Source organism: Oncorhynchus kisutch, linkage group LG29 (genome assembly GCF_002021735.2).
Source record: "Oncorhynchus kisutch isolate 150728-3 linkage group LG29, Okis_V2, whole genome shotgun sequence".
NCBI classification, from domain to species: Eukaryota; Metazoa; Chordata; class Actinopteri; order Salmoniformes; family Salmonidae; genus Oncorhynchus; species Oncorhynchus kisutch.
The window spans coordinates 47,170,483-47,182,849 of NC_034202.2; the positions used below are offsets into that span (position 1 = coordinate 47,170,483).

The 12,367-nt window shown below is 44.0% G+C and overlaps 1 protein-coding gene across 1 annotated transcript in view; it reads left to right on the forward strand.

Moving 5' to 3' along the window:
- Nucleotides 1-12,367, forward strand: part of LOC109885602 (hephaestin-like protein 1) — a 64,096-nt gene that overhangs the window by 22,265 nt on the left and 29,464 nt on the right. Inside the window, exons 3-7 of the mRNA XM_031809106.1 lie at nucleotides 5,587-5,896; nucleotides 6,767-6,941; nucleotides 8,262-8,401; nucleotides 9,258-9,389; nucleotides 9,483-9,688. Coding sequence (XP_031664966.1) covers nucleotides 5,587-5,896; nucleotides 6,767-6,941; nucleotides 8,262-8,401; nucleotides 9,258-9,389; nucleotides 9,483-9,688 — 963 coding nt within the window. The remainder of the gene's footprint in view (nucleotides 1-5,586; nucleotides 5,897-6,766; nucleotides 6,942-8,261; nucleotides 8,402-9,257; nucleotides 9,390-9,482; nucleotides 9,689-12,367) is intronic.

The window sequence follows — 12,367 nt, forward strand, 5'->3', positions numbered from 1 at the left end:
AAAAAACGAATAATAGATAACAGTTTTAGTAGAAGGACACAGTCTTGGAAATCCGTGTTTGCGTGCGCCATGAAGAAATTACGCACCTACTAAAATTGGTTTCCTATTGAACATACTTCTAAATAAATATTATAGTTTGATTACATTTTAGGATATCTGACGAGTAAATAGAAACGTATTTTGACTTGTTGAAACAAAGTTTAGGGGTAGATTTTCAGATTCCTTTCTCTTCATGTTGAACGAGTGGATTACTCAAATCGATGGCGCCAACTGAACAGACTTTTTGGGATATAAAGAAGGATTTTATCTAACAAAACGACACTGCGTGTTATAGCTGGGACCCTGTGGATGACAAATCAGAGGAAGATTTTCAAAAAATAAGTGAATATTTAATCTTTATACTAGAGGTCGATTTTTCAACGTCGATACTGAAAAAAAGGACCAAAAAAAGCCGATTAATGGTCCGATTTTTTTACATTTATTTGTAATAATGACAATTACAACAATACTGAATGAACACTTATTTTAACTTAATATAATACATCAATAAAATCAATTTAACCTCAAATAAATAATGAAACATGTTCAATTTGGTTTAAATAATGCAAAAACAAAGTGTTGGAGAAGAAAGTAAAAGTGCAATATGTGCTATGTAAGAAAGCTAACGTTTCAGTTTCTTGCTCAGAACATGAGAACATATGAAAGCTGGTGGTTCCTTTTAACATGAGTCTTCAATATTCCCAGGTAAGAAGTTTTAGGTTGTAGTTATTATAGGAATTATAGGACTATTTCTCTCTATACCATTTGTATTCCATATACCTTTGACTATTGGATGTTCTTATAGGCACTTTAGTATTGCCAGTGTAACAGTATAGCTTCCATCCCTCTCCTCGCCGCTACCTGGGCTCGAACCAGGAACACATCGACAACAGCCACCCTCGAAGCAGCGTTGCCCATGCAGAGCAAGGGGAACAACTACTCCAAGTCTCAGAGTGAGTGATGTTTGAAACGCTATTAGCGCGCACTAGCTAGTTAGCGCGCACCTAACTAGCTAGCCATTTCACATTGGTTACACCAGCCTAATCTCGGGAGTTGATAGGCTTGAAGTCATAAACAACTGCTGGCAAACACATGAAAGTGCTGTTTGAATGAATGCTTACGAGCCTGCTGGTGCCTACCGTCGCTCAGTCAGACTGCTCTATCAAATCATAGACTTAGTTATAACATAATAACACACAGAAATGTGAGCCGTAGGTCATTAATATGGTCGAATCCAGAAACTATCATCTCGAAAACAAAACATTTATTATTTCAGTGAAATACGGAACCGTTCTGTATTTTATCTAACGGGTGGCATCCATCAGTCTAAATATTCCTGTTACATTGTACAACCTTCAATGTTATGTCATAATTACGTACAATTTTGTCAAATTAGTTCGCAATGAGCCAGGCGGCGCAAACTGTTGCATATACCCTGACTCTGCGCGCAATGAGAAGTGACACAATTTCACCTGGTTAATATTGCCTTCAAACCTGGATTTCTTTTAGCTAAATATGCAGGTTTAAAAATATATACACGTTGGAGCAACGACAGTCTTTTTTTGCAAATGCGCATTCCATATCCAGACTGTCGTTGCTCCAACGTGTATATATTTTTAAACCTGCATATTTAGCTAAAAGAAATCCAGATTTGCAGTTAAATAGAGGTTTTTAAAAAATCTGTCCAAAAATAGCGATTTCCGAAAGTTAAGAAAACTTGAAATCGTCCCTAATTAATTGGCCATTCCGATTAATTGGTCGACCTCTACTTTATACGTGAATGTATGAAACCTGTGCCGGTGGAAAAATATTTTGATGTGGGGCGCCATCTTCAAACAATCGCATGGCATGTTTTTCGCCCTAATAGCTACTGTATATCGGACAGTGCAGTTAAATGAACAAGAATGTAACCTTTCAGCCGATATTAGACACTTATTTGTACCTAAATGTTTAATATCCACAGTGTTTATGATTATTTATTTGAATTGCTTGACCTCCAGTTTCACCGGAAGTTGTCCCGCTAGCGGAACGCCTAGCCTTAAGGAGCCTCATTCTAAGATCAGCGCTGTGCTCTTGCAGTCATCTTTGCAGGACGGCCACTCATAAGGAGAGTAGCAACAGTGCTGAACTTTCTCCATTTATAGACAATTTCTCTTACCGTGGACTGATGAACATCAAGGCTTTTAGAGATACTTTCCAGCTTTATGCAAGTCAACAATTCTTCATCTTAGGTCTTCTGAGATCTCTTTTGTTCGAGGCCTGGGTCACATCAGACAATTGTGAGTGTTTTTTATAGGGCAAGGCAGCTCTAACCAACATCTCCAATCTCGTCTCATTGATTGGACTCCAGGTTAGCTGACTCCTGACTCCAATTAGCCTAGGGGTTCACATACTTTTTCCAACCTACACTCTGAATGTTTAAATTATGTATTCAATATAGACAAGAAATAATAAATAATAAAATAGAGTCATTTCTGTGTTATTAGTTTAAGCATTAGTAGTTTAAGCAGACTGTGTTTGTCTATTGTTGTGACATAGAAGAAGATCAGATCAAATTTGATGACCAATCGATGCAGAAATCCAGGTAATTCCACAGGGTTCACATACTTTTTCTTGCCACTGTGCAGCCACTCCAGGACCCTGGACATTGAATAAGGTTCTGGTACTGACCTGTATATACAACCACTCCAGTACCCTGGACATTGAATAAGGTACTGACCTGTATATACAACCACTCCAGTACCCTGGACATTGAATAAGGTTCTGGTACTGACCTGTATATACAACCACTCCAGTACATTGAATAAGGTTCTGGTACTGACCTGTATATACAACCACTCCAGTACATTGAATAAGGTACTGACCTGTATATACAACCACTCCAGTACATTGAATAAGGTACTGACCTGTATATACAACCACTCCAGTACATTGAATAAGGTTCTGGTACTGACCTGTATATACAACCACTCCAGTACATTGAATAAGGTACTGACCTGTATATACAACCACTCCAGTACATTGAATAAGGTACTGATCTGTATATACAACCACTCCAGTACATTGAATAAGGTACTGACCTGTATATACAACCACTCCAGTACATTGAATAAGGTTCTGGTACTGACCTGTATATACAACCACTCCAGTACATTGAATAAGGTTCTGGTACTGACCTGTATATACAACCACTCCAGTACATTGAATAAGGTTCTGGTACTGACCTGTATATACAACCACTCCAGTACATTGAATAAGGTTCTGGTACTGACCTGTATATACAACCACTCCAGTACATTGAATAAGGTACTGACCTGTATATACAACCACTCCAGTACATTGAATAAGGTTCTGGTACTGACCTGTATATACAACCACTCCAGTACATTGAATAAGGTTCTGGTTCTGACCTGTATATACAACCACTCCAGTACATTGAATAAGGTTCTGGTACTGACCTGTCTATACAACCACTCCAGTACCCTGGACATTGAATAAGGTTCTGGTACTGACCTGTATATACAACCACTCCAGTACATTGAATAAGGTTCTGGTACTGACCTGTATATACAACCACTCCAGTACATTGAATAAGGTACTGACCTGTATATACAACCACTCCAGTACATTGAATAAGGTACTGACCTGAATATACAACCACTCCAGTACATTGAATAAGGTTCTGGTACTGACCTGTATATACAACCACTCCAGTACATTGAATAAGGTTCTGGTACTGACCTGTATATACAACCACTCCAGTACATTGAATAAGGTTCTGGTACTGACCTGTATATACAACCACTCCAGTACATTGAATAAGGTACTGACCTGTATATACAACCACTCCAGTACATTGAATAAGGTACTGACCTGTATATACAACCACTCCAGTACATTGAATAAGGTTCTGGTACTGACCTGTATATACAACCACTCCAGTACATTGAATAAGGTTCTGGTACTGACCTGTATATACAACCACTCCAGTACATTGAATAAGGTTCTGGTACTGACCTGTATATACAACCACTCCAGTACATTGAATAAGGTACTGACCTGTATATACAACCACTCCAGTACATTGAATAAGGTACTGACCTGTATATACAACCACTCCAGTACATTGAATAAGGTTCTGGTTCTGACCTGTATATACAACCACTCCAGTACATTGAATAAGGTACTGACCTGTATATACAACCACTCCAGTACATTGAATAAGGTACTGACCTGTATATACAACCACTCCAGTACATTGAATAAGGTTCTGGTACTGACCTGTATATACAACCACTCCAGTACATTGAATAAGGTACTGACCTGTATATACAACCACTCCAGTACATTGAATAAGGTACTGACCTGTATATACAACCACTCCAGTACATTGAATAAGGTTCTGGTACTGACCTGTATATACAACCACTCCAGTACATTGAATAAGGTTCTGACCTGTATATACAACCACTCCAGTACATTGAATAAGGTTCTGGTACTGACCTGTATATACAACCACTCCAGTACATTGAATAAGGTGCTGACCTGTATATACAACCACTCCAGTACATTGAATAAGGTACTGACCTGTATATACAACCACTCCAGTACATTGAATAAGGTTCTGGTACTGACCTGTATATACAACCACTCCAGTACATTGAATAAGGTTCTGGTACTGACCTGTATATACAACCACTCCAGTACATTGAATAAGGTACTGACCTGTATATACAACCACTCCAGTACATTGAATAAGGTACTGACCTGTATATACAACCACTCCAGTACATTGAATAAGGTACTGACCTGTATATACAACCACTCCAGTACATTGAATAAGGTACTGACCTGTATATACAACCACTCCAGTACATTGAATAAGGTACTGACCTGTATATACAACCACTCCAGTACATTGAATAAGGTACTGACCTGTATATACAACCACTCCAGTACATTGAATAAGGTACTGACCTGTATATACAACCACTCCAGTACATTGAATAAGGTACTGACCTGTATATACAACCACTCCAGTACATTGAATAAGGTACTGACCTGTATATACAACCACTCCAGTACATTGAATAAGGTACTGACCTGTATATAGTTTAACTGTCATCGTAGTTCTGTGGTGTTTTTTATTTGTACACTGGGGGAAAGAGGTCTCAAGTTAAGAACTGTATTGTTTTACCCCTGTTGTATCCTGGGCAGGGGGGACTAAATCTATCTGTATCTCTTCTCTGCTCCCCTCTCCTCATCTTCTCCTCTTCCTCTCCTCCTATCCTCATCCTCCCCTCTCCTCATCCTCTCCTCATCCTCTCCTCCTCAACCTCTCCTCATCCTCTTCATCTTCTCCTCTCGTCCTCCTCTCCTCATCCTCTCCTCTCCTCAACCTCTCCTTCTCATCCTCTCATCCTCCTCTCCTCATCCTCTCCTCATCATCCTCACCTCCTCTCCTCATCCTCCTCCCCTCATCCTCTCCTCATCATCCTCGCCTCCTCTCCTCATCCTCCTCTCCTCCTCTAATCTCTTCCTCCTCATCCTCTCCTCCTCTCCTCATCCTCCTCTCCTCATCCTCTCCTCTTCCTCTCCTCAGCCATAAATGGGTATATGTATGGCAACCTGCTTGACATGAAGCTGTGCCAGGGGCGCAGGGTTGCATGGCACCTGTTTGGGATGGGCAACGAGGTGGACATACACTCCGCATACTTCCAGGGCAACACCCTATTGGACCGCGGTCACCGTGCCGACACACTCAGCCTGTTCCCGGCAACCTTCGTCACCGCGGCGATGGTTCCCTTGGCGACCGGGAAATGGCTGCTGAGCTGTCAGGTAAACGACCATCTACAGGGTAAGTCATCTGACCCCAAACACCTGACCTCTGACCCCTGACATACCAACCACTAACCTATCATTGACCACTAAGCACGTATTGTTGATTGTAATCTGATCTGCGTGACAACCTCCAGAGGTAGACATGGACTCGTGTGGCCACTAGCGTAGCTGAATAAGGTGTGTTAAAGCAGGAATGGAGCAAAAACCTGCACAACCAGTATCTGGCCACACTAGACCTCGTTAGATATGACAGTAGTTCCAACCAGGATCTGGCCACACTAGACCTCGTTAGATATGACAGTAGGTTCCAACCAGTATCTGGCCACACTAGACCTCGTTAGATATGACAGTAGGTTCCAACCAGGATCTGGCCACACTAGACCTAGTTAGATATGACAGTAGGTTCCAACCAGTATCTGGCCACACTAGACCTCGTTAGATATGACAGTAGGTTCCAACCAGTATCTGGCCACACTAGACCTCGTTAGATATGACAGTAGTTCCAACCAGTATCTGGCCACACTAGACCTCGTTAGATATGACAGTAGTTCCAACCAGTATCTGGCCACACTAGACCTCGTTAGATATGACAGTAGTTCCAACCAGTATCTGGCCACACTAGACCTCGTTAGATATGACAGTAGGTTCCAACCAGTATCTGGCCACACTAGACCTAGTTAGATATGAGAGTAGGTTCCAACCAGTAAGCTTTCCTTCAAGGGTAATTCAGTTCACTATGTGGTTCTTAATTACAGCCTGTATAACTCTGGCCTGCTCTCACTCTGTCCTGTCCTTACCTTTCTGCGTGTGTGTGTGTGTGTGTATGTGTGTGTATGTGTGTGTGTGTACATGTGTATGTGTGTATATGTGTGTGTGTGTGTATCAGCCGGTATGCAAGCTCTGTATGAGGTGGTATCCTGTGATGATGATGTCAGCCCCTCAGCAGCCCCCCCTGCTGGCCCAGTCAGGAAGTACTACCTGGCAGCAGAGACCGTTACCTGGGACTATGCTCCTACCGGGATGGACACACACACCAACCTCTCCCTCACATTGCCCGACAGGTAACACACACACCAACCTCTCCCTCACACTGCCCGACAGGTAACACACACACCAACCTCTCCCTCACACTGTCTGACAGGTAACACACACACCAACCTCTCCCTCACACTGTCTGACAGGTAACACACACACCAACCTCTCCCTCACACTGTCTGACAGGTAACACACACCAACCTCTCCCTCACACTGCCCGACAGGTAACACACACACCAACCTCTCCCTCACACTGTCTGACAGGTAACACACACACCAACCTCTCCCTCACACTGTCTGACAGGTAACACACACACCAACCTCTCCCTCACATTGCCCGACAGGTAACACACACACCAACCTCTCCCTCACACTGTCTGACAGGTAACACACACACACCAACCTCTCCCTCACACTGTCTGACAGGTAACACACACACACCAACCTCTCCCTCACACTGCCCGGCAGGTAACACACACACACCAACCTCTCCCTCACACTGTCTGACAGGTAACACACACACACCAACCTCTCCCTCACACTGTCTGACAGGTAACACACACACCAACCTCTCCCTCACACTGTCTGACAGGTAACACACACACACCAACCTCTCCCTCACACTGCCCGACAGGTAACACACACACCAACCTGTCCCTCACACTGTCTGACAGGTAACACACACACCAACCTGTCCCTCACACTGTCTGACAGGTAACACACACACCACCTCTGTACAGTGTACGTGCCTGTCAGTGGAGGCTGCTGAGGGGAGGACGGTTGTTAGTGATGGCTGGAATGGAGTCAATGGAATGGTATCAACCACATGGCAGCCATCCGTTGTCTCTGTTCCAGCCATTATAATGAGCCGTCCTCCCCTCAGCTGCCTCCACTGGTGTGTGTGTGTGTGTGTGTGTGTGTGTGTGTGTGTGTACTCGGCACTCCACCACTCTGAACAGGTCCAGTCTCCAGCTCTACTGTTTATTCTACTCAGTATAACTCTACAGAGAAATTACATCATCATGAATTAGCAAAGCTGGAGAAATCACTCTGTCATCCCCCTCTCCTCTCTGTCTCATCCCTCTTCTTCCTCCTCCTCCTCCTCCTCCTCCTCCTCCTCCTCCTCCTCCTCCCCTTCTTCCTCCTCCTCCTCCTCCCTCCTCCTCCCTCTTCTTCCTCCTCCTCCTCCTCCTCCCTCCTCCTCCTCCTCCTCCTCCTCCTCCTCCTCCTCCTCCTCCTCCTCCTCCTCCTCCTCCTCCTCCTCCTCCCCTTCCTCCTCCTCCTCCTCCTCCTCCTCCTCCCCTTCCTCCTCCTCCTCCTCCCCTTCCTCCTCCTCCTCCTCCCAGTCCCTCTGAGGTGTTCTTCGGTAGTGGTGATGGCAGGATAGGCGGCAGCTATATGAAGGTGGTGTATCGGGGCTACACAGACGACACCTTCACTACCAGACAACCTCTCTCCCCTGAAACACAACACCTGGGGATACTGGGTAAGAGCCTGCTGTCACTCTCCCTCTCTCCCCTCCTCCTCCTCCCCCTCCTCCTCCCCCCCTCCTCCTCCTCTTCCCCCTCCTCCTCCTTCTCCTCCTCCTCCCAGTCCCCCTGACACACAACACCTGGGGATACTGGGTAAGAGCCTGCTGTCACTCTCCCTCTCTCCCCTCCTCTTCCTCCTCCTCCTCCTCCTCCCAGTCCCCCTGAAACACAACACCTGGGAATACTGGGTAAGAGCCTGCTGTCACTCTCCCTCTCTCCCCTCCTCCTCCTCTTCCTCCTCCTCCCAGTCCCCCTGAAATACAACACCTGGGGATACTGGGTAAGAGTCTCTCACTCTCCCTCTCTCTGTTTCTCTCTGTCTCTCTCTCTGTCACTCTCCCTCTCTCTGTTTCTCTGTGCCGCTCTCTCATCTCATTGGGGCCCTTGTAGCTCAGTTGGTTGAGCATGGAGGTTATAAAACCAGGGTAGTGGGTTTGATTCCCGAGACGACCCATACTTAAAATGTATGGAGGTTATAAAACCAGGGTAGTGGGTTTGATTCCCGAGATGACCCATACTTAAAATGTATGGAGGTTATAAAACCAGGGTAGTGGGTTTGATTCCCGAGACCACCCATACTTAGAATGTATGGAGGTTATAAAACCAGGGTAGTGGGTTTGATTCCCGAGACGACCCATACTTAGAATGTATGGAGGTTATAAAACCAGGGTAGTGGGTTTGATTCCCGAGACCACCCATACTTAGAATGTATGCACGCACGACTGTTAACTGCTTTTGATAAAAGTGTCTGCTAAATGGCACAAATGATCTCTCTGTCTTTCTCTCTCTCATCCCTCTCGCTCTCTTTAGGCCCGGTGCTGAGGGCTGAGGTAGGGGACATCCTACAGGTGGTGTTTCTGAACAAGGCAGACAGGAACTACAGTATCCAGCCTCACGGCCTCCACTTCGACAAACAATACCAGGGAACCAGTTACCAAGACGGTGAGACACACACACACGCTCACTAGTGCAGGGCGTACATCAGTTATGATACCTCGTTCTTCTGACTGGCTGTGTTATCTAATGTTTTCCCAGGTGTAGAGAAGCCAGGCTCAGCTGTGTCTCCAGGCTCCAGGTTCACCTATACCTGGCAGGTGTTGGATGGTCCCTCCCTCTCTGACCCTCCCTGTTTGTCCTACCTGTACTACTCTGGCTCCTCCCCTGTGGAGGACACCAACGCTGGCCTCTCCGGACCACTACTGGTCTGTAGGCCTGGAGCACTGGGGGACCGCGGCAAGCAGGTACTAGACAGTTCATACATACACACACACAAATATAACTTTGGGGGGGGGGGGGGGGGGGGGTGATACTCCAAAACGTTGCTACCCGAGGACAGCCCCATCCATCCCAGGTCCAAAACGTTGCTACCCGAGGACAGCCCCATCCATCCCAGGTCCACTAGTACCACTGGTACCAGCTAATAACTCTGTAAATACCTAGTCACATCACTGGTACCAGCGAATAACCCTGTAAATACCTAGTCACACCACTAGTACCAGCTAATAACTCTGTATATACCTAGTCACACCACTAGTACCAGCTAATACCTAGTCACACCACTGGTACCAGCTAATACCTAGTCACACCACTAGTATGTGTGTTACCATGTGTGTTACCATGTTACCATGTGTGTTATCATGTTACCATGTGTGTTACCATGTTACCATGTTACCATTTGTGTTGCCATGTGTGTTACCATGTTACCATGTATGTTACCATGTTACCATGTGTGTTACCATGTTACCATGTGTGTTACCATGTGTGTTACCATGTGTGTTACCATGTTACCATGTGTGTTAACATGTGTGTTACCATGTTACCATTTGTGTTACCATGTGTGTTACCATGTTACCATGGGTGTTACCATGTTACCATGTGTGTTACCATGTTACCATTTGTGTTACCATGTTACAACGGGTGTTACCATGTTACCATTTGTGTTACCATGTTACATTGTGTGTTACCATGTTGCCATGTGTGTTACCATGTTACAATGTGTGTTACCATGTTACCATGTGTGTTACCATGTTACCATTTGTGTTACCATGTTACAATGTGTGTTACCGTGTTACCATGTGTGTTACCTTGTTACCATGTTACCATGTGTGTTACCATGTTACCATGTGTGTTACCATGTTACAATGTGTGTTATCATGTTACCATGTGTGTTACCATGTTACCATGTGTGTTACCTTGTTACCATGTTACCATGTGTGTTACCATGTTACCATGTTACCATTTGTGTTGCCATGTGTGTTACCATGTGTGTTACCATGTGTGTTACCATGTTACAATGTGTGTTACCATGTTACCATGTGTGTTACCGTGTGTGTTACCATGTGTGTTACCATGTTACCATGTTACCATTTGTGTTGCCATGTGTGTTACCATGTTACCATGTGTGTTACCATGTTACCATGTGTGTTACCATGTTACAATGTGTGTTACCATGTTACCATGTGTGTTACCATGTGTGTTACCTTGTTACCATGTGTGTTACCATGTTACAATGTGTGTTACCATGTTACCATGTGTGTTACCTTGTTACCATGTTACCATGTGTGTTACCATGTTACCATGTGTGTTACCATGTTACCATGTGTGTTACCATGTTACAATGTGTGTTACCATGTTACAACGTGTGTTACCATGTTACCATGTTACCATTTGTGTTGCTATGTTACCATGTGTGTTACCATGTTACCATGTTACCATTTGTGTTGCCATGTGTGTTACCATGTTACCATGTGTGTTACCATGTTACCATGTGTGTTACCATGTTACCATGTGTGTTACCATGTTACAATGTGTGTTACCATGTTACCATGTGTGTTACCTTGTTACCATGTTACCATGTGTGTTACCATGTTACCATGTGTGTTACCATGTTACAATGTGTGTTATCATGTTACCATGTGTGTTACCATGTTACCATGTGTGTTACCTTGTTACCATGTTACCATTTGTGTTACCATGTTACCATGTTACCATTTGTGTTGCCATGTGTGTTACCATGTTACCATGTGTGTTACCATGTTACCATGTGTGTTACCATGTTACAATGTGTGTTACCACGTTACCATGTGTGTTACCATGTGTGTTACCTTGTTACCATGTGTGTTACCATGTTACAATGTGTGTTACCATGTTACCATGTGTGTTACCTTGTTACCATGTTACCATGTGTGTTACCATGTTACCATGTGTGTTACCATGTTACCATGTGTGTTACCATGTTACAATGTGTGTTACCATGTTACAACGTGTGTTACCATGTTACCATGTTACCATTTGTGTTGCTATGTTACCATGTGTGTTACCATGTTACCATGTTACCATTTGTGTTGCCATGTGTGTTACCATGTTACCATGTGTGTTACCATGTTACCATGTGTGTTACCATGTTACCATGTGTGTTACCATGTTACAATGTGTGTTACCATGTTACCATGTGTGTTACCTTGTTACCATGTTACCATGTGTGTTACCATGTTACCATGTGTGTTACCATGTTACAATGTGTGTTATCATGTTACCATGTGTGTTACCATGCTACCATGTGTGTTACCTTGTTACCATGTTACCATGTGTGTTACCATGTTACCATGTTACCATTTGTGTTGCCATGTGTGTTACCATGTTACCATGTGTGTTACCATGTTACCATGTGTGTTACCATGTTACAATGTGTGTTACCATGTTACCATGTGTGTTACCATGTGTGTTACCTTGTTACCATGTGTGTTACCATGTTACAATGTGTGTTACCATGTTACCATGTGTGTTACCTTGTTTCCATGTTACCATGTGTGTTACCATGTTACCATGTGTGTTGCCATGTTACAATGTGTGTTACCATGTTACCATGTTACCATGTATGTTACCATGAATGTTACCATGTGTGTTACCATATTACCATG